General features: G+C 42.8%; 2 protein-coding genes across 3 annotated transcripts; both read right to left on the bottom strand.

Annotated features, from left to right (window-relative positions):
• Positions 1-1,078: 1,078 nt before the first annotated feature.
• Positions 1,079-7,933, bottom strand: LOC136435839 (uncharacterized). Of its 2 annotated transcripts, none has more exons than XM_066429555.1 (12): positions 7,320-7,696; positions 6,333-6,483; positions 5,950-6,131; positions 5,566-5,701; positions 5,202-5,291; positions 4,694-4,851; positions 3,969-4,081; positions 3,077-3,221; positions 2,657-2,740; positions 2,280-2,429; positions 1,747-1,842; positions 1,079-1,392 (listed from the first exon to the last, which is right to left on the bottom strand). In XM_066429555.1, exons 1-12 carry the CDS (start codon positions 7,542-7,544, stop codon positions 1,333-1,335), a joined length of 1,590 nt encoding a protein of 529 aa, XP_066285652.1. In that variant the 5' UTR covers positions 7,545-7,696; the 3' UTR covers positions 1,079-1,332. The 2 variants fall into 2 exon arrangements, 1 of the variants encoding a protein (XP_066285652.1); XR_010755976.1 differs by having other exon boundaries at positions 1,365-1,392; positions 2,237-2,429; positions 7,320-7,933.
• A 1,079-nt stretch (positions 7,934-9,012) lies between these two features.
• LOC136435819 (WD and tetratricopeptide repeats protein 1-like) lies at positions 9,013-20,004 on the bottom strand. Its single transcript, XM_066429538.1, has 13 exons — positions 19,603-20,004; positions 18,367-18,450; positions 17,816-17,862; positions 17,262-17,373; positions 16,753-16,940; positions 15,533-15,810; positions 14,238-14,459; positions 13,780-13,897; positions 12,946-13,131; positions 12,125-12,360; positions 11,605-11,773; positions 10,937-11,129; positions 9,013-10,554 (listed from the first exon to the last, which is right to left on the bottom strand). The coding sequence occupies exons 1-13, from the start codon at positions 19,648-19,650 to the stop codon at positions 10,372-10,374; spliced, it is 2,064 nt and encodes a 687-aa protein (XP_066285635.1). The 5' UTR covers positions 19,651-20,004; the 3' UTR covers positions 9,013-10,371.
• Positions 20,005-20,243: the final 239 nt, after the last annotated feature.

Below are 20,243 nucleotides of genomic sequence, written 5' to 3'. Positions count from 1 at the left end.
ATTTGGTTTATAGATAGCTTCAGTGATGATTTACATAATCATATGCTGAGTATGAAAATACGGATCTAATTTGCATGATTAATTAGGAACGGTTAGAAATCCGTTGCATGCCATTATAGGACTCTCAAACACGACATAAGTAACTGAAAAAGAGGAATATAGATAGATATTATAACTTGCATAATTAAAAAGGAAATATCATAATTCCAAAGTAGTAATTATAAATGATGGGAAATTCGTTCTTGTGGCATTTAGAAGTTGGTTGCCTCCAAACCGTGTGAGTCTCCATGGCAAGAACCTTAGGTGCCAGTTAACGCAATTCAAATGCAGAACCGGTAGATATAGAAAGACTACATTACCGTACCTGGTTGACCTTCTCAATAACAAAGCGCCGAAGATAAGCACTTAGTAAGTATATATTTGGTGTGGGCTCGAATAAAATCCTAAACAGGGATATGCGGCTCCAGTGTCTTTTCTGAAGATGTGGCGAGTGTGTACGGTTGGCTTGAGTTTGCCCACTACTACTACCACTTAGTAAGTATATATTTGAAATTGAGTCTTGTTAATTAAGATATGTGATGTTTTGCTGTATGTATATCTGTTTGCTTTTAGACTGATTGTAAGACATACTTCAATTCAGCCAATAGGCTGCCTTTGTATGTTGTGTCATGGGACTACAATAATAAACAATTCAAGTAAATGTAGACATTATTAGATATCAATCAAGCGAATGAGGGCCTCATTTACAAAATTCATGTGGAAATGCTACAATAGCCTTCTTTGCAAAGATACGACTTTTATACTTTGAACAACTTGTGTTATTTGTTTCGATTAGTTTAAAAATAATTTTGTTGAAAACCATTAATCAAGTCGTTCTGAACTCAATTCATTCTGAAATTGATTGATTAGTTTGAAATAATGCCTTATAACACCGTATTCACCTCAGGGCGGGTCATTAACCCTATATGACGTCGACCAATGAGAAGACTCCATTTTCCCCATACCACCGGTCATTGATATCTCATATAATGACCTCTTAATGCAAGGTTCCTACTGGTCTAATTTATGTTACGCAATCTTAAGTGTACTATGATCGTTTAATGTGTAACGGATATACTTACAACATCGGACATAGTCAACTAATAGTATCTAAAGATTTACACCGGCTTCTTTCTGATAGCATGCTTAATTCGTTGGTCTGAGGTCTGAGTTCTAAAAGGTCCGGTATGAAAACAGTCTATCTTAAAGCATATCACAAAACATAGGTATTTCCATGATGACAAGTGACGTCATCAATGCGTTGTTCCCTCTTGTTTGGTGTTTGCAGCCGTACTAAAGGTCGTTGTCCACCACGTATTGCCTTAAGAAAGCAATCGTTGCCGCCGCTCCTTGCTGTAAAATGGACGTACTTTTAGTTTGAATAGACTAGAATGCACTGTTAAAACATAAAACACCATATTTGCAGAGTTATCTGGAATGTATGAAAAACAGAGGGGGTCGTTTTATGCACCAACAAGCACAATCCAACTGATATAAGAAACACATCTGAAACACGACGTGTGAAACCGATCCGACTATCGCTGATTGTATTCAAATGTTATAAAGTGCCTGAAGTTGTGAAGGACAGGCAAAAAATGGAGAGGCACAGCCAGGGAACGGTTGCAAGCGAGCTCAACGGTGTGAGTGATTCAGCGAGTGACTATACCTCAGAATATGAAACTCATCTATACTTTGTTGTCAGCTCACCTTCATGAGAAAGGCTTGGTCGTCCAGGGTCAGGTCCAAGTCCAGCATGTCCACATAGTCCACGTCAATGCCGACACATCTTTTCACGTCATCCTCCTTCGAGGAAAGGATGGTGGGCTTATTGATACATTTTGCTTTTGCAAATCACTTGGAATATCTCTATTATAGATTTATAGATTCATATCCTCAACACTACACAACACACACGCACGCACGCAAGCACGTACACACGCGCACACACACATACACATACACACACACATGCACGCACCCACACACACAGACACGTATAGCCACCACACATACTACACACACAGGCACACACACACGCACACACACACACACACACACACACACACACACACACAGGCACACATAGACACACACACACACACACACACACGCACACACAGCACACACACATATACAGGCACACACGCATTCCCTACATCTATAAACTAGCATACGGGTTGCTCACTGCCACCATCACCTTCAGAAGTTCCACCACAACCGCCACCCGCACCCCTGCCCACCGTGAGAGCGTGTCCCTTCCCGATGAAGTCCATCAGCTGCCCGTACAGCTGTCTCGGGGAGCTGACCGGCTTCTCCCGCAGGACCTCCTGCCGCGTCAGCTGGAACGCCGCCCAGTTCTCAAAGATGTTGGTGACGTTCTGATCAGTTATCTGAGGAAAGGTGGCAAAATGGCTTACCGTGATGATTCATCAACAAATCTTGCATTTCCTTTCTTTTCTGTTATTCAGAATATATATTTTTGATGAGGGTACTTACTTAGTAGTTCAAAGACTTACGTTAGCTGCATCTGCACAAGGAATGGTACTGCAAATAAAACCACCAGGGAACTATAGGGTATTTCAAAAATGTTTTAAGACTTTTAAGGGTCTGTCCTCACCTCACCAGTGCTGTCAACGAACAGGACATGGAAGGCGCCCTCTCGAGTCGTGGCGATGTCGGCTACGTCCTCGTCAGTAAAGAGCTTGGACGAACACATAGATTCAAAATAATTCTCTCATGGTATTTCAGACAATATCTAAGACTAAAATGAAGAGTGCCAATGAACTAGACAGTTATGTATATGCTTTAGAAGTACATACTTTACAAGTACCACTGCCTACTATTTTCATTACTATAGATTGTAGAAGCGATATCATTACCCGAACATACCATCCGAACTGCCTTGAAATACCTGTGTGGAGCTGAATGATTTCCATAGTATGCCACAGCTCCATTTCAGGGTAGTTTTTGCAGCAAACCTGCTGTTTTTTAAACTCTACTTGTGACGATCTATATACATATAGCTGCATTTTCTCACCTCCAGAAAGCGTTCCAGGCGTTCGTCCGACGGAAGCTTCAGCACTTCGTCTATCTTCTCTTCCTTCAGCTTCAGCATCGTCTTAAACCTGGCGATGGAGGCGTCGTGTGTTTTCTTACTCTCCCACTGTTGTTTGGTGTAGACCCTACAAACACATCTCACGATCAGTGGAAAATACTGACGGGCCGTGTCCAAGGAGTGTTTATATTCACGGCCCGTCTCTCCGTTAATCCTCAGTCGATATAGTTTCCAGAGCCGTTCCATCGGTTTCAGGTTACATGTGCACTGATTGTTACCCTTACCAATGCCAATGAGCCATATACATGTACATCAATGTAATGATTATCAATGACAATACGTCCTTCTTTAAAATTCCAAGTACTGTAAATGCAGAAATGTTCGCGCTGGTTTAATGTTCGCGGTTTTCGCGGTGAACTCTTTATCGCGAACTAAAAACCATCACGAAAAGTCGTTCCACTGTGTGACTGTAGCGCTACTATTGTTTCAAACGCGAACTCAACCTCGAACACTCCATTTTCTCCCTACCGCAAAATCAAAACCCCGCGAACATTTCTGCATTTACAGTATGCTACCCTGCAGCTGGTGTGAAGTGAACACGTGAAAGAAAGAGAGTAAATGATAAAAAAAGATGCTTTCTAACTATCTTTGTGTAGTCTCTGCCAGACTCCATAAGTTGCTGCAAAAATAGTAGAAATTGGTCAAGCGTCAAACGGATTGTATGATATGCCAGAAGAGCCGGCCATAGGAGTACAGTTTGCAACCTATGAGGGTCGGTCAGGGACTACTCTTTGCGCCGTCTACATTGAATATGCAGGCAAGAAACGTCCGGAACCTGGTTCTTGTAGTGTTGACATATATTCAAAACACTAACCTTGCTCTCTCAGTGTCAGGCCTCTCCTTCTTGAAGTAAGGGTCCATGCTGCCCAGCTTGTCGAGTCGCGCCTGGAAGTCATCCTGAAACGGCTCACGGTCGTTCTCGGAGAACTGTCGCAGGACAAGGCAGATACTTAATGACTTTGTCGCCATCATGTATTGTTAATAAATGTTGTAATAAAAAGAAATGGTAGAGAGGTCATATGTAAAAAAAAAAAAGCACGAACGAACAAACAGAGACTAAAAACGTTGACTCGTACTGCCTTTAAACCTAAAATCAAATCACGCAATCTACAACTACTGAATGTTTACGTCTGCTTTAGTCCCCTGTCATACAGTTGACGAGCTTCGGTCATACGTATTTGTTGATTACTTAGGTCGCCGAATTAAAAAAAATCGCGATTAGAGACTCGAACGTATTTTTCACCTGAAAACGTAACATAACATCGGCCGATCTCTAAAAATCTACTCTCCAAGCAGAGTATGGTTTCCGACAGGTTTTTGACGTGTTTTAGGCGTTTTTGTCGGGCTTTCATATTTGTTTTGTCTCTTCTATCGAGTATAGAAATCGAGTGATAATCGAGAGAATACCGGGCGTATCATTGCATGCCAAAAATGTCATTTAGAGCTCTCAAACTCGTCAGTCTAACGATCTTACTGATGTGTGACAGGGGCATTAAGCAAAATGTCATATTGGCTTTTCTCCTAGTCACTGATTCTTACCATCAGTAGACCAATAGTCTTCTTTCTTGTCTCTTGGTCGCCCTTAAAGCGATCCTGCTTGTTTTCCGGGTAGAAGAATCGCTTGACTTTCTCCTTATCCACCTCTTTCCTCATCCGCTGGAGGAAGGTGTTGTCTTTGTCCATGGACAGCCACCAGCCTATTGCACCATATCGATGATGTTAGGATCAAATATCATATATATAGCTTAAGTTGGATATTACGCTATGCACTTTAGATGGCTTATGTAGAATTAAATGTGAAGTGTGACTATAGTATGGTAAGCATGCGTGAATGGCAGTAGACATGAAGAATTCCAGTTCTGAGGCACGATTAAGATCGATGCGATTTTACAGGTAAAAATGTCAAAAGGTTCCTTTTCAAAATATGTACATATGAAACTAGTTGGCATCTTACATGCAGAGTTACAATTTCTGTACTACCCCTAGGGAGCAATAATAAAGGGTCTATAACATTGCATGTTTATGATAGGTTGACAATGCTACTCACCGTCGTAGCAGTAGATGGGGAAGTTCGTGTACAGGCCTCCGTCCATGTATTGTAGATGGCCACCGGGCAGCGTGTAAGGCTCGAACACAACTGGACATAAAACAGGTTTTCTTAGAAATCCTATCAGAAAACACTTTTTGTGGCACGTTTCCGCCGGTTATGAGAAAGGCTTACTGGTCCTAACCAATGAGCACTTCGTGGCAATCATTAAAAGTCACTACTTTTCGTGTGTTGTCTAGGAAATACGACAGTATACCGCACAGTTTTTTTTTTTACACAAAAGACAACAACATTGAAAATAAAAGTGGATCAACAACAAAGCGAAGAGGAAGAGAGGTATCGTCGTTATGGAAATCTTAGTCACCTGGTGTGGATATGGACATGCGCACAGCCTCCCGGATCTTCAGAAGGGGCGTGGTCTTCACGTGACAGTAGGCCTCCCTCCCAAACTGCACGTTATACACCACAACACACAGCTCCTTCCGAAACACCTCGTACACCTGACGGACGGTTACACAAAAAACAGTTCGCTTATCACTTAGCGATCAATGATCGAATATAACTAATTCAAAGGCCCATGCTCTGTAACTCTTTAGTTGTGAAAGCAGTCAGGAGAAAGGAAATGGCTGATTAAAACATTTCTAAATCGTCGACGCACAACTTTAAGCAACCAACATGGCGGTCACAACATGACGTCACAGTCACGTGACTGGAATCACCGTAATGGTCAAAGATGCCAGGAACCAACCTGAGCAAAGGTGATGTCCTTGTCCAGACCCAGGTGGTGCATTCCAAGTTTCTTCAGGTATTTCTCGATCACCTGTCCGTACCAGTCGAGGAACTTCGTGCCCGGGCATGCGCCGTAGTTGAAGAGGATGTCGAACATCATGCCGGCGTACTTGGTTTTCCATGGCAACCACCAACGTCCGTCTGGGAACGAGAGTGGTTAGAAACTCATAAGATGTTTTGAAGTTGCATTCTGTATCACAACGGTATTGCACAAATCAGAAAAGCAAGGTCAATGTCGTCCTTAGAACACTCTGGTGATATATGAATCATATTATGCAAAACGGTGTTTCCAAACAAGCCCAACATTCGTAAGAAAAACGACGAATCAAAAGATTCTCGTACCCAGCACTGTGTTGTCCATGTCCACATGTCTCAGTTGGTCCAGTACATCCTCTGACGTCATACCAAGGGACAACAACCCTGCCAGGATTGCGCTTGCGCCGGTTCCCGCCAAACGTTGGACCTGTTCCATAAGTCCCGCATCCTCAAGTACCTAAATAAAGAAATCGTTTTCATTATTGTAACACAACCATGGCACTTAAAACTACATGAAATTTATTAGTTTATTGACCAGTAATCCAAAAATATCAATTTTGGGTTAAAATTATATTTTGCCTATACAAGCCATGAAATGTTATTCATCAACAATGCATTTTATTCTAGCGTTGCATTTAACCATAATCTACTGTAAGTCCTTATCAGTCGTCGATAGATCGCTTATCTAGTTCTCTATCTGTGGCTCACGTCTTATTTACGTCTCACATACGTTCTGAAGGTCGCAACCGGAAACAGAGATATAATGACTAGTAGTGCCTGTCTACGGAGTTCACACCTCAGACTCATAAAATTTGGACCTCGACCTGAAGCCCACAATTCTGTACATTCTAGCGGTATGGTATGAGCAATGGAGGCACACGAGTAAAATTAACGTTACATATAACTTGTAGTGTACTAGTACTGTACCTGTAGGACTGGTACAAAAAGAGCAGTGACCCGGAAATACCTAGAAGGGACACCTTAGGGAAAAGGGACCTTCGAGTCTTTGGTGGACCACCATGATTAAGTTTTGTAGACTCTACTTGTCATTTTTTATTTGCTAAGCTTATTTCTGCACATCTTGGTTGCGATTACCAGCAAGAATAGAACGGATATAGGTTAGACAAAGTTCAGTATTTTTGCTGCAGTCAGCCATGCAAGCTTGGACAACTGTAACTCATCAGTTACTCGCAACTAATTATCAACGTGGTGTCACTAATTGTCCTTTTTACACACAGAAAAACAACTTGAGGTCAGATGTTTAAACCACTGTGTAGTGTTGCACAGACCCACCTTGATTGCACCGATGTGTGCGATCGTCTTGGCCCCTCCCCCTTCTAACACAAGGTTCTCGAAGGGAAACTCGTAGTTTGAGAACTTCTCTCCCCCAACGTCCGGGAGTCCGGCAGTTTTAGGCGGTGCCTGTGCCAACATTGCGTCTAGTCCCTCCTTAACTTCACCAAACACGGACGATAGAACTCTCTTGCCTGCACCGAGGGCAAACGCATGCGCGAACATGGTGTAAGGTCGTCCCCAAACCTTAATTGTCAATTGGTGTGTTACGCTGAATGGCGGTTATACCGGCTATATGAATAAAGACACAGATACAGACCGACACCTGAAATTGTGGGACAAATTATCTATCGGCAGTATGGGCTTTTAGCATGTCAAATTCGTATCTTTTATTTCTTGGATATGTAGCAATGCCTTAGGTCACTACACTAAGGAAGAAAAAGAATAACAACCGTGTGCGATATTTAGTGGTTTGACCTCCCGATTTTCGAGCAGTGCACATGGTTTAAGTACTACAAAGACGGAGATAACAGAAGACCTGGCGAACCGGTTTTATGTTTTTGTCTAAGCCTTGGGCATCACGTGGCCTGCACGTGATATGCAAGGTAACATTTACGAGGTATTGGGGTGATCAACAAGTTCTGTGCCTCACCGAAAAAAAAAAGGTGAACATCTCAAATTTCGGGGTATAACTATACACTATGAAGTCTTTTTATCAATCCTCCCGGAATCTTAAATCATTGTGGTCATTCCTTTCCAGTCGACGTCCTTTTGAAAATCAGTAGGTAAGGCCATGTTGATTTGATTGTATGGATGACATCCTCCGGGGACCCCAAAACTGATGCGAGCATACAAATAAGAAAGTTTGGCAAAAAAAAAAAAATTCATCATGAAATCTATGAGGTCGGGAAGGATGAACAAAGCTAAACACAAAGTATTATAGCTATTTCATTTTTTTTCTTTCAAAACTTTTTTTTTAATTCGGAATTGACTTTGGCATTCTATGACATTAGTATCCGTTTTCTGAAATATTTTTCTGCAATTCACAGCATGTTTTTTCTCATTTTGCAGCTGCATTTTATGAATTACAGTATTTTTTAAATGGACAAAAATTGATGCATGCGCGGATGTTATCCATATAATCCAATCAATATGTCCTAAGTGGCCAGAAATAACAAGGGTGAACTGTGGGTCGAGTTTCTCATGCGTCACACCGCATGGATAGCTGAATCTTCCTGAATGACGCAACGTACGGATAGCTGATATTTACCTTGTGTCATTGGATTGACACAACTTATGGATGGCTGAATCTTACCCCGTCATTGGAATGACACGCCATACAGATAGCTGAATCTCAGCACTTGGTTGTGTGGAATTTTGATCCTAACTGGTTTTCCAGTGGGAAAGGTACTCCCAGGTCGCGATATCTAGTGCTGAAGTCGCCAGCTCACCAGCTCACTGGATTGCAAGTGCTGACATAACTTAAGCCCAAGAAATCTAGTTCGAGGGCACCTTGGATACCAAACGCTGAGGAAGGACTTACTTCGGTACTTTTGGACTTGAGAATGGTGGAAAACTATAATGACATGATATTTTTGTTGTAACTTGAATACAAGTGGGGAGGGAGCATTGGGTTCTTGGAAAAGTTTGGTTTCTGTCGTGTAGTGTGTGAATCAAGCATAAAGACACTGGGTAGTTTTCAGACCAGTTGCTTTATTGGCTTTCTACCACATAAACAAGGTAAATAAGTCAGGATCCTGAGAGACCCTACGTCTTATTTGGTCTGTCTTAGTTCTATTAGAGTAAAGGGAACAAAATTCATTTCTGGACTTCAGGACCTGAAATCCTTTTTTTCAAACTATTTTTTAACTTATAAGTTATAGCAAATTTAAGGGAGCTATGCACCAAAAGGGAACAGCTCAGACTTCAAGCTACTGATCGGTAGTGTAGTGACGATGCCTGACTGGCTGGTGGGGTTATGATGTCTTAGGTCCTGATTGGTTGGTGGGATGGTGACATCATGGGGTCTGATTGGTTGGTGGGATGGTGACATCATGGTGTCTGATTGGTTGGTGGGTTGGTGGGCCTTATTGGTTGGTGGGGTCTTGAAATCACCGGTTATGATTGGTTGGTGGGACTGCAATGAAGTTTAAGTTCACATCATGCGACCTGATAGGCTGGTTGGATGATGATGTCATACAGTCATGTTACCTGATTGGTTGATTGGACTGTGCTATCACCCAAAGTATAGGATTTAGGATCCAGGAGTAAAAAATGAAATTTTGTTCCCTTTCCTTAAAAAAATCTTGTACTGTTTTTCCCCATTCTACCATAATAAATTACCAGTAATTCTAGGTATCTTACACCAAAGTAAAACTAGTTGATTTTCCCAGCTTTCTCTGAGCCAGGATCTTTTGGGACTTCTTACGTTTGTCTGAAAATGATCGTCATCCTACAAAAATAATGCCAACAGGTTTGTATAGTTTTACAAATGGCATAGAAGGGACAAGAAAACAAAACTAGCAACACAGAAGTCCTCACAGCTGCAGCCTTGCAAGAGTCGGCTTGGCCAACACTTGGTAGGTCTGAACTGTGTGCATGTGTGTGTGTGTGTGTTTATGTGTGTGTGTGTGTGTATGTGTGTGTGTGTGTGTGTTTGGGTGTGTGTGTCCATACATGTGCAAGTGTACAGGTCACCAGGATCAGCTAGGCTGATGCTGTGCAAGACAGAGCTCTGTGTATGTGCATGTACATATGTGTATATGTGTGGGTACATGCTGTGTGTGCCTGCATATATGTGTGTCTATGTATGTATGTATGTGTGTATGTCTGTGTGTGTGTGTGTGTGCAGCATGTGTGTGTATGTGTGAGTGCGTGTATGTGGGCATGTGTATGTATGCATAGGTATGTACATGTATGTATGTACAGTATGTGTTTGTGTGTGTGTGTGTGTGTGTGTGTGTGTGTGTGTGTGTGCGTGTGTGTGCATGCCTGCATACAGTGTATGACTGTGTATGCGTGTGCGTGTATGAGTGCATGTGTGTTGCTAGGATCAGCTAGGCCGACACTGGGCAGGCCCGTCCCCAGCCTCGTCATCCGACCCCTCCGAGATGCCCGTAATTCGATACCCCATGTTCAGCAGCATGACCTCCAGGGGGTCAGCGTTCATTCTCTTCTGATTGGCCAATGCTGCGGACTCCATCTCCTCCACCAGACGCTCCTCATTTGACCCATCCTGAATGACAAACAAACAAACTGGTCAGCATCCGTAAATAGTTTTATCATGTTAGTAAATCACTGCATATTGAGTTCTTTGCTACACAACCTGCAGCTGGTGTTTTACACTGAATGTGTGTGTGTGTGTGTGTGTGTGGGGGGGGTTATATGTGCTATACAGAGATAGATTCAGAACCTAAAGTTCTATATCTTTTGTATGAAGTCCATTATGCCCAGAGAAAGGTAGCTGAAGAGTTACCGAAACGTCTGCAGATACAGACGTTTGGTTGTTTAGAAAATAACTCAGTAAGCACAAAAGATAAGAAAAGAAGTTTGACACATGTTCAGTAGGACCAAACTACAAATGTAAGAAGCAAACAAAACAATGCTCTGTCCTGTACCTCTGGCCTAGGGCTCCATAGTCGGACCACTGGGTCGATGCCGCTGGTTGCTAGGAGACAGTGACTGGGGTGGGGCTGCAGACAGTTGACGATAGAGTCATCGCCCCGCAGGACGCGGACGATGTTCGTCGTTTTCTTCTCCCACATGAAAAACGATCCATCGTCTGACCCAGCAACGATGTACTGACCATTACTGCAGGACAGGAAAATAACTGACCATTAAGCCAATGTCACACTATCAATTACATTTGGATGAATCTATTGATCACCTGAGAACCTTGCCGAATTTAAAAATCACTATAAGAGCATATTTTTGGCCTGAAAATCCCCCCTCACGTCAAATGGGCCTTAGTTTGTGACCTGCAAACATTGGCCGATCCCTAAAAAATGGCCAGTGATCAAGAGGACATCGTAGATATCTCTAACAATAATGCACTTTAGAGGTCATAGACTCATTGGGCAAGCAATTTTCCTGGTGTATGATGCTGGCTTTATGAAAATACATATCTCAGTGAGGGAGGGGCTAGCAACCTCTCTATGCATGCATCCAAATCTTGTAACAGAAACAGCATGGAAACTTGCTGCCCATTGTTATGTTTGGCATCAGAAGAAGACTTTAGAACTAAATTTCAATCATTCATGGTAAGGAAATTGCTCAGACTTCTTACTTTCCAAAGAAGTTGGCCTCCTTGATGTCTGTGGTTGTGTTACAGTGTCCACAGAATCTTGTCTCGTAATCTAAGGCTTTTTCCCGTAGCGTCTTTTCTGCTTCGGACACGGCGTCCCCTTGTCTCCTCCGGTTGGGCGATGTGTCGGACTTTGTACTTTTATCTTCATCTGCAGAAAAGGCAAACCAAAGTGATTTAGAAAACCAGGTACTTTGGAAACCTCACCTCCTACTCTGTACATGTTTAACGTTTTCTTAAGTGAGCAATACCAAATACATCAGTTTTTTACTCTCCAAGCAGAGGTTGGTGGGGAAGATTGTGACCTTTTTATCCTATCCCCCTTTTATTGTCAGTTCTCCCCACCAACAAAAACATTGCATTGGATAAAAACATCACAATCTTCCCCACCAACCTCTGATTGGAGAGTACAGCTTTTCTGCCCTATCAACATCAGTTTTTGAGCCCTTCCCTGGTCAAACTTGTAGAGACATGTGGCTTTGCTGTCCGTATGAATCCTTACCATGGTCAGACTTAGAGAACAGTGAGGCCTTGATGTCCTTGTCGAGCATGTCGCAGGCCTGGCTGTGCGCGTGCTCCGGAAACCTCCCGCGGAACTGGTTCAGGCAGTCCAGCGACTCCTTCGTCCACTGCAGCTCGTGCAGACACCTCGCCAGCCGGAAGTGCGCCTTGATATGGTTGGGATCGATGGACAGCGCTGTGTGGCAGTCTCTCAGTGCTGAATAGATGTCTCCATCCCTAAACACAAACAATAAACACAAACAAAAAACAAAACAGTTAATAACAGTGCTGTGTGGCAGTTTCACAGTGCTGAATAGATGTATGCGTCCCTGAACACAAACATCAGTTAACACAACAATAAACACAAACGACAGTTAACACAAACAGTAAATACAAACATTAAAAACAGTGTGAAGAGGGCCCACGTAACAGTCTCAAAGCGCCAAATAGACGTCTTTATCCCTAAACATAGACATAAACAGTAAACATTAGTGCCGTGTGGCAGTCTCGTAGTGCTGAATAGATGTCTCAGTTCCTAAATACAAACAACAGTAGACACAAAAACTCTAAAATGCTGCTAGGTTACTCCACATGAATGCCATGCCCTGCTAAGATACAAAATACCAATGGGAGGTAATTATAAGGAGATGGTATATTACTAGGTTGGGCACATCTCTTTTGTCATGCCAAAATTACAAAACGATTATCAGATTGTCTCAGTTGCCATCCTTCCAACATCTCACCTACAAACAATAAACACAGATACATTTTATACAGAGCAAGTACTGCTTCATCATCTAGATACTGAAACTGGCAACTCACCATCCCCTCTTCATGTAGGCAGCTGCCCTGTTGCCATACAGGATGCCCGAGTTGGGTGACAGCTGAATCGCCTGGTTGTACAGCGCAATGGCCAGGGAGAACTGCTGCCGACAGAACACCTCGTTGGCTCGGAGTTTAAGAGCATCAGCTCGGGGAGGGAGGTTTCCTACTGGCTTGAGGGTCGTCCTGGAAAAGAAAAGAACAAGGGACTTGTTCTCAGAGACAGCTACACAGCTACAGAACAGTCTCAACTGTTTAAATTCACTAGGCAAAAAGTTACGTATGAGTCACTCAAGCAACTGTGGATAATTTTGTAAATGGTCAGATGTTTCTGACAGTATCTGCTGTCTTTCGTCAGTGACACTGAACCAGAATTTAGAGTTTTCCAGCTATTTATCCAAACCTCTGAATTGATATGTTGATAAGGTGAAGACAATACTACAATGATTCAATTAAAAAAGGTACTTGCCTGGAAATATGAAAAATAATGGAGAATCTTCTCCACAATCTAATCCAGTTGTATGGAGTGACTTTCAGCATGTTTATCTCATCTCCATGGAGGATAGCTGGTGTGGGTGGTTGTTCCCATGGGTTAAAGTTAGTGTTATCGTGGGCTCTAGACTGGAGCTTACCTGGGTTGCTGCTTGCCCTCCAGCAGGGTGAGACCATTGGTGTGGGTTAAAGTTACTATGGGTTAATGCTATGTTACCGTGGGTTATAGACTGGAGCTTACCTGGGTTACTGCTTGCCCTCCATCAGGCTGAAACCGTTGGTGTGGGTCAAAGTTAGTATGGGTTAATGTTGTGTTACCGTGGGTTATAGACTGGAGCTTACCTGGGTTGCTGCTTGCCCTCCAGCAGGCTGAAACCGTTGGTGTGGTGCAGTTTGGCAGCGATGCCATTAGTGACTCCATTACTGGTGCTGGCAGCTGCGTGGGCTACACTGTGGTGGGCTGAAAACACAGCAAAAAAGCTCTTTAACAACAGTGGTAAAAATACAAGGTGTCAACAGCAACAGATGAATAAATATTGATACAAAAAGCATAAGGAAAGAAAGTCAAGAGCTGCATAATTTTCCACCTTTACTACAACATTTGGGTACTCTCAAATCATAGAACGTTCTTACACAGAAGTTCCACACTTGCTCTACATCAAACCTACGTTTACTAACTTGTAGTGTCGCAGGTATGCAGTCTCCCAGTTAAAACTCTTACTCGCCCCCTTGTCAAGAGCTGTAGAACTTCCGAGATCACAAAACTTTCTACGATGGTCCTACATGTACATCTAACCCACCTTTACTGACCACCCCATTATCATGGGGCTGTAGCGTCGCAGGCATGTAGTCCCCCAATTGAAACCTGTGTGGCTTTCGCGGCCGGATGACGTCGAAAAGGTAGACCTGCTCCCCGCCCAGGTTCACCAGGAGTTCGTTCCCATCGGGACTGAACGTGACGTACGTGGAGACGAGCGTCCGGAACCTCCTCTGGTAGTCGCTCTGTTTCATGGGGAGGTGGCCTGGGAAGACAATAGGACAGTAACACTGTTTATTTATTTATTTTGATTTACCACATTTTTGTGGAAGGATTGACATAACAGGTGAACTATCACCTTTTCAAGATGTCATCCCAGACCGGACTGTAAGATTTGGTCCATCGCACACCGGGGCATGCCCCTACTCTTTTCGAAAGGTGTGGTGGGTTCTTTAACGTGCGCGGGGTGTTGCTCTCCCCAAACACGGGACCTCCATTTAACGTCCTATCCGAGGGACGTCCCTAACCCTAGATGAGCTAGGTACTCATTTACACCTGAGTGAAGTGAGGAAAGTCGTGTTAAGTGCCTTTCCCAAGGGCACAACGTCGGGGCGCAAGTTCGGACATGTCTCTGGGCACACCTGGGATTAGATCCCGGGACCCATTGTTTGACAGCCGCGTGTTCTACAGTTGCGCCACACGACGTTATGGCCTGGGGAGAACAGGACATGAAGAAAAGGACAAGAAGAATAGTACAGTAAGGCCTGGCAAGTACAAGACAAATGAACAAGAACTGTACACTAAGAACTGCTATGGCCTGGGGACAGTAGGATAGCAAGAAGTTGTTTAATGGGAAGATGACCCACCCTTATAGTCCTGTGGTGTGAAAGAACAATAGAGTAAAAGTCATCATGCTCTGGTAAGGAAAACAAGGCAGGGAAAAGGCATGGCACAGGCTTATGCTAGGGTCACATTTCAAAGCCAGTGCCCGCCCGGGCTGTTTGCGAAAACGAAAAATAACAAATACATATCAAGAAAATACACAATTCATAGTTAGTAGTAATTTTTTTACGTTTTGTGTCTTTTGTTGTCTTTTAGATCATATTTGTCGTTCCCGCAAGCTGCCGGACCGGGCCCCGCTTGGGAAATGTGACCTAAGCATAACAGTAAGACTACTACAGAAACAAGTTTCAATTCTATGAGGGGATGGGACATTAAGAAAAGTAGTAATACACAGAAAGAAACTGCTACATATAAAGATGGGCTTGGATTACAGTAGTACTGAAGGGTAGTGTAAGAATCAGTAACTACAAATACAATGCACAAAGGGTCTTGTACCTGCTACATAGTACTGTGCACAGCCTGCTGGGAGGTTCAGTTCGGCCTCCGATGAGCCGTGAAACCCTCCCCTTCTCCGCTCGGCGTGCTTCGTGCGGTGGGCCGTCACCGCCCTCGTGTCGTACATGCGTATGTACGGGTCGTTGGCTCCAGTGGCCATCATTTCCGGGCGTCTAGGGTTGATGGAGATACACTTGACCTCGACACTAGTGCCGCAGTACTGGGTCAGGTCGACCAGGATCATGGCGTCCCTCGACGACATCCGCAGGTCAAATTGCCTGAAACAAACATCAACAATAATGATACAAACAAACAAACAACTGAAGAAACAAATGCCATTTGGTCAAGGAGTTTGGACTTATGTATAGATCTAGTCTTGAACTGTGTTTTTGTATTTTTTGTACATATTTTATTTTCAATGCTGTACAAGTGGCGGTCAGGATATCATAAGTTGCATAACTGGAGTCCGCCGCCATTTTGTTTTGTCCCTTTTTTGTGTTCGATGTTTGGGAATAAAAAAGATTGAAAATAGCAACAGTCCAACACATTGCATAGTGTTGATACAGAAGTAAAGGTTAGATTTTATCACAAACATACAAAAAGTTTCATGCTAGCCACTTTGGTTCTTGTTTGAAAAAAAATTGCTTTTGAAAAAACTAATGTTTGTTTTTCCTTGTGTTTTCGTCACATGCTTAATACTGTGGTTTTTATACAGAATTAAAAAACTATATTTTGTTTTTCTCCTGTGGATCAGTTTTGTTATATTATGCTCTATCCTCCCAGTTTCTTGCTTCGATGTAAAGCAAGTTTTCTCCTTACCCGAGGTACTCTCCAAGCAGAGGCTAGGCTTCGGCTAGTTTTGACATGATTTTTAGGCGTTTTTGTTGGGTTATTTATTTTGTCCTGTTTTCTTTATGTCCATGGCCAACAAAATGCCTAAAACACATCAAAAACCAACCGAATCTGAACCTCTGCTTGGAGAGTAAACTGAGGCACTGCAGAAGATAAGCATGTCAGGTACATAAAATCTTTGATTTTTCTATCAATCTGGTGAGACAAAAAATAACATGACAAAGTAGAAAGCCAAACAAAAATGCCTAAAAACACGTCAAAAATCAGCCGGACCCACTCCTCTGCTTGGAGAGTAGTTAAATTACAAAATTTATCAATTTTGTGGTATTGTTTAATGTAAAATGTTTATAGTGATTTTACCACCTTACCTGATAGTTCCGTCCTCCGAGGCGCTCCAGAACATGTAAGGCACGTTGGGCGCTGTGGCCAGCCGCTTCACCCTGCCCGTGTGGCACGTGAATATCTGCGTCACTTCCTTTGTGTTGATGTCGTGAACGTGCACCTTACAGTCCGCCGCCGCCGTGGCAACAATCCTGTCTCCAGAACTCGGGAGGAACTAGTATTAAACAGGAATAAATTTACAGTGAAATCAACTGTGAGCAGTTATAGATTATTACCTAATAGTATTCTTTGGGGTAATGTGAGCAACTCTACATTAGGACCGACTGACCAGCGTGAACACCTTTTGGTGGTCCTTAGATAATTTTTCCAATTGACACAAACACTAAGAATTCTGTCTATACATAGTGACCACCTGTCCACACAGACCAGATTTTGTTCCCTAACTTGGCCTAAGCAGTCTTCCTGACTGCAGGGGTAAAAGTGTAACATTAAGAGCAGGTTAAGGTGCGACAACTAGCCAATGTCTCACTCTCACCTTTACAGAGAAGATGTTGCCCTGGTGTCCTGTGCGTAGCAGGCAGAGCTGCTTGTGGACCAGAGGCTGCCAGATGATGGCATTCAGGTCGTCTGAACCGCTGGCTAGCAAACTGAAACAGGTAGAAACATGAGTTAAGTTATCAGTCATCTATCAAAAAGTTACCATGTAGTAGAAATGTACCCGGACAGGCAGGTTTAAACAAGCAGTACCTGTTGGTCAGGTTATCACCTATCCACCCTGTTGATCACCTGTTGGTCAGGTTTTTGCCATCCACCCTGCTTATCACCTGTTTAACACTGTATAACAAGTTACAAATTACCCACCCTTTTTATCACCTATCTATCAAGTTATCAATTGGCCAGCCCATTTATCAGGTTTTTGTCATCCACCCTGTTTATTACCTGCTTAACAAGTTATCGCCTATCTACCCTGTTTATCACCTGTTTATCAAGTAACATGTATCACCTACCCACCCTGTTTATCGCCTGTTTATCAAGTTATCACCCATCCATCCTGCATGTTTATCACCTGTTTAACAGGTAATCACTTACGTGCCCTGTTCGTTCCACTCCAGACAGTTGACACAGCCACTGTGGCCCTGGTGAAAGGAAACAAAACAAAAAAAAAGCCATAAGTTATGCCGTGTTAAAAGTACATTTAAATCTAGCAGTATGATAGACAATATAAAAATGAAGGCCATGTCAAAAGGTAAAAGTGGCCGGTTCAAGTCAATATGGAAAAGCAATTTTCCCAAGGCAATTTCAATTAAAAAGGAAAATGAAATGACTGTGATTGCTCAGAATGCACACACATACACACACATACAGATCTAGATGCACACACATACATGCAGACAGACACACACATAAATGCACACACACATACACACTCACACAGACACACACATACACACACACACACACACACACACACACACATACAGATCTACACACACACACACACACACACACAGACACACATATATCATGCTTAGGTGAGACTAGCCTGACTAAATCACACTCCTAGCTGCCTGCCTGGAGGGGGTCAATAACCTCCAGACAGAGTGATTATGTAAACACAGGCTGAGGTGAGATGACCTTACCGATAGCTCTGCCTCCAGTCCCATCCGCTGCACCCATGGCGGACAGACCTGCAGGGAACGCTCAAAGCGGAGACGTGCCCTGTCCTACAGACAGAAAAGCAAGCAAAACAGTTAGCATAATACTGGAAATTCAACTACGTTTCAGCCAGGGTTCGCTAGCTTGAAATTTTTTTCCATCATCCCAATTGACAGAAAGATCCTACAAAGAGTCTTTTTTTCTGTCACCTCGTACAAACTTCTGTCAATTCGTTCAAATTTGGACATTCTTGTACGTTAAGGTTGATCTAAAAAATGTTGCCATCATTTGCAACAAGATTCCGTCAAATGATGGAATGACGGGTGCTGGCTAGAACCCTGGTTTCAGCTCTTAACAGTGATAATCAAGTATTTGCAGTATCTTTAAATTTACGGTTGAAACAATCCAATAGAGCATATGATGTTTGTTGGGTTATGTGATGAGTTTGCGGTGAGAAGTCACTGCAAATACCTTAGAAACTTAGAAACCAGGCTCAAGCTAAAATTTAAAACAGTATCTCAATACATTTAAGTTATTACATCATCTTAGCACAGAAGTTATCAGCCATCATCCCAACATATAAATCAATTATTGTGTCAATGAAAATAAAAACTGTTATCACATCAAACAGTTATCATAAATACCCCACTTCACCAGATATCACATTATCAATCTCAACATGTCAGCTTCATGTTATCACATCATTTCAACAACGTAGTTACTGCATTAGCTCCACTTATCAGTTATCACAGAAATACATGTATCCACATTCCTATTACCCAGTTATCATAATATTTGTGCGACAGTTTACCAACAAACAAACAGTTATCACATAACATTACATAACTGTCAAATCATCATAAAACATCTTCTAAACAACACAATTATATCACATAAATACATCTCATTGCGATGATTGTGTTGTTTGGAATCAACATACCTGCCCTGAGATGATAATACCTACAGTTATACGTTGTACGTTAATTATTTATGACATGATCAGCTGTTGGCTAATCCTGTATGATTTCCCCTCTGTATTTGTTATTGTTCAATTTGTTGTACACATTCGGTACATCAGCACTTCCCATAACATCACACCTATCCTAATGTTTCTGTATTTGTTGTTGTAACGTTACCACTACTCCCCATAATTACACATAACGTTACACCCTTATTTTACGATCAGCTATAATTGGCATGTTGTTGTTTTGAACACCTACCCCGGTCTCCCTCTGCCCAGCTAGCCGTGTGATATTTGTGTCTGCCATAACTGCTGACGGGCAGGCTTCTATCTGCAGCAGGACTCCCGCCAGACATTATATTTCGCCCGGCCGATAAAATCGTGATGCCTCATCAGCTTTTAGTTCTAGTGACGTGAACTTGTACAGCAGCCAGAAATTATTATGGTGGTTCCCTCGGCGTTGAAAAAAAAAAAAAAAAGATCTCTCTTGGAAAAACAAGAGTGCGCCTCTGCCCTTGTCCCTTGATCGAGGAGTTTTTCAGCCGACCCCAAGGAAACTTAATCCGGTTTCAGCTGAGACTGCCGTCTTCAAGGGTCAAGTCTTTCGAGCTTGGGTCTTCTGCTGACGGACCGACACATGCGCACTGACTTCACCCCTGACCTGCAGCTCACCACCAAACCGGTAGGTAACGCTGCTGCACGGTTAGTCCAAGAGGAAGGTTTGCATTGATTCTGCCTTTTCGGCTGACCCTGTAGGAGTTATGTGGCCATAGCCTAGGGCTAAAACCTGGGTCCATCTTGCTTCCTTCACACAAGGACTTTACCGACGGATTGAGTAGAGTAGAGTAGAGTAGAGTTTCTTCGGCCAGGTTGGAGGTGCAAACTTCGATTTCTGTATTC

Source organism: Branchiostoma lanceolatum, chromosome 1 (assembly GCF_035083965.1).
Source record: "Branchiostoma lanceolatum isolate klBraLanc5 chromosome 1, klBraLanc5.hap2, whole genome shotgun sequence".
Taxonomy (NCBI): Eukaryota; Metazoa; Chordata; class Leptocardii; order Amphioxiformes; family Branchiostomatidae; genus Branchiostoma; species Branchiostoma lanceolatum.
Note: the sequence above shows the minus strand (reverse complement) of the source record. Positions and strands in the feature narration are given on the sequence as shown.

Excerpts from the sequence above, each read along its gene's own strand:
- LOC136435839 (XM_066429555.1), bottom strand. The coding sequence starts at position 7,544 with ATGTTCGCGCATGCGTTTGCCCTCGGTGCAGGCAAGAGAGTTCTATCG. Across the intron at positions 3,222-3,968 it reads CCTGACACTGAGAGAGCAAG|GGTCTACACCAAACAACAGT; the intron begins GTTAGTGTTTTG and ends ATGTGTTTGTAG. Across the intron at positions 2,741-3,076 it reads GCCTGGAACGCTTTCTGGAG|CTCTTTACTGACGAGGACGT; the intron begins GTGAGAAAATGC and ends TGTTCGTCCAAG.
- LOC136435819 (XM_066429538.1), bottom strand. The coding sequence starts at position 19,650 with ATGGCAGACACAAATATCACACGGCTAGCTGGGCAGAGGGAGACCGGG. Across the intron at positions 16,941-17,261 it reads GCAACATCTTCTCTGTAAAG|TTCCTCCCGAGTTCTGGAGA; the intron begins GTGAGAGTGAGA and ends GTTTAATACTAG. Across the intron at positions 14,460-15,532 it reads TGCACAGTACTATGTAGCAG|GCCACCTCCCCATGAAACAG; the intron begins GTACAAGACCCT and ends TTGTCTTCCCAG.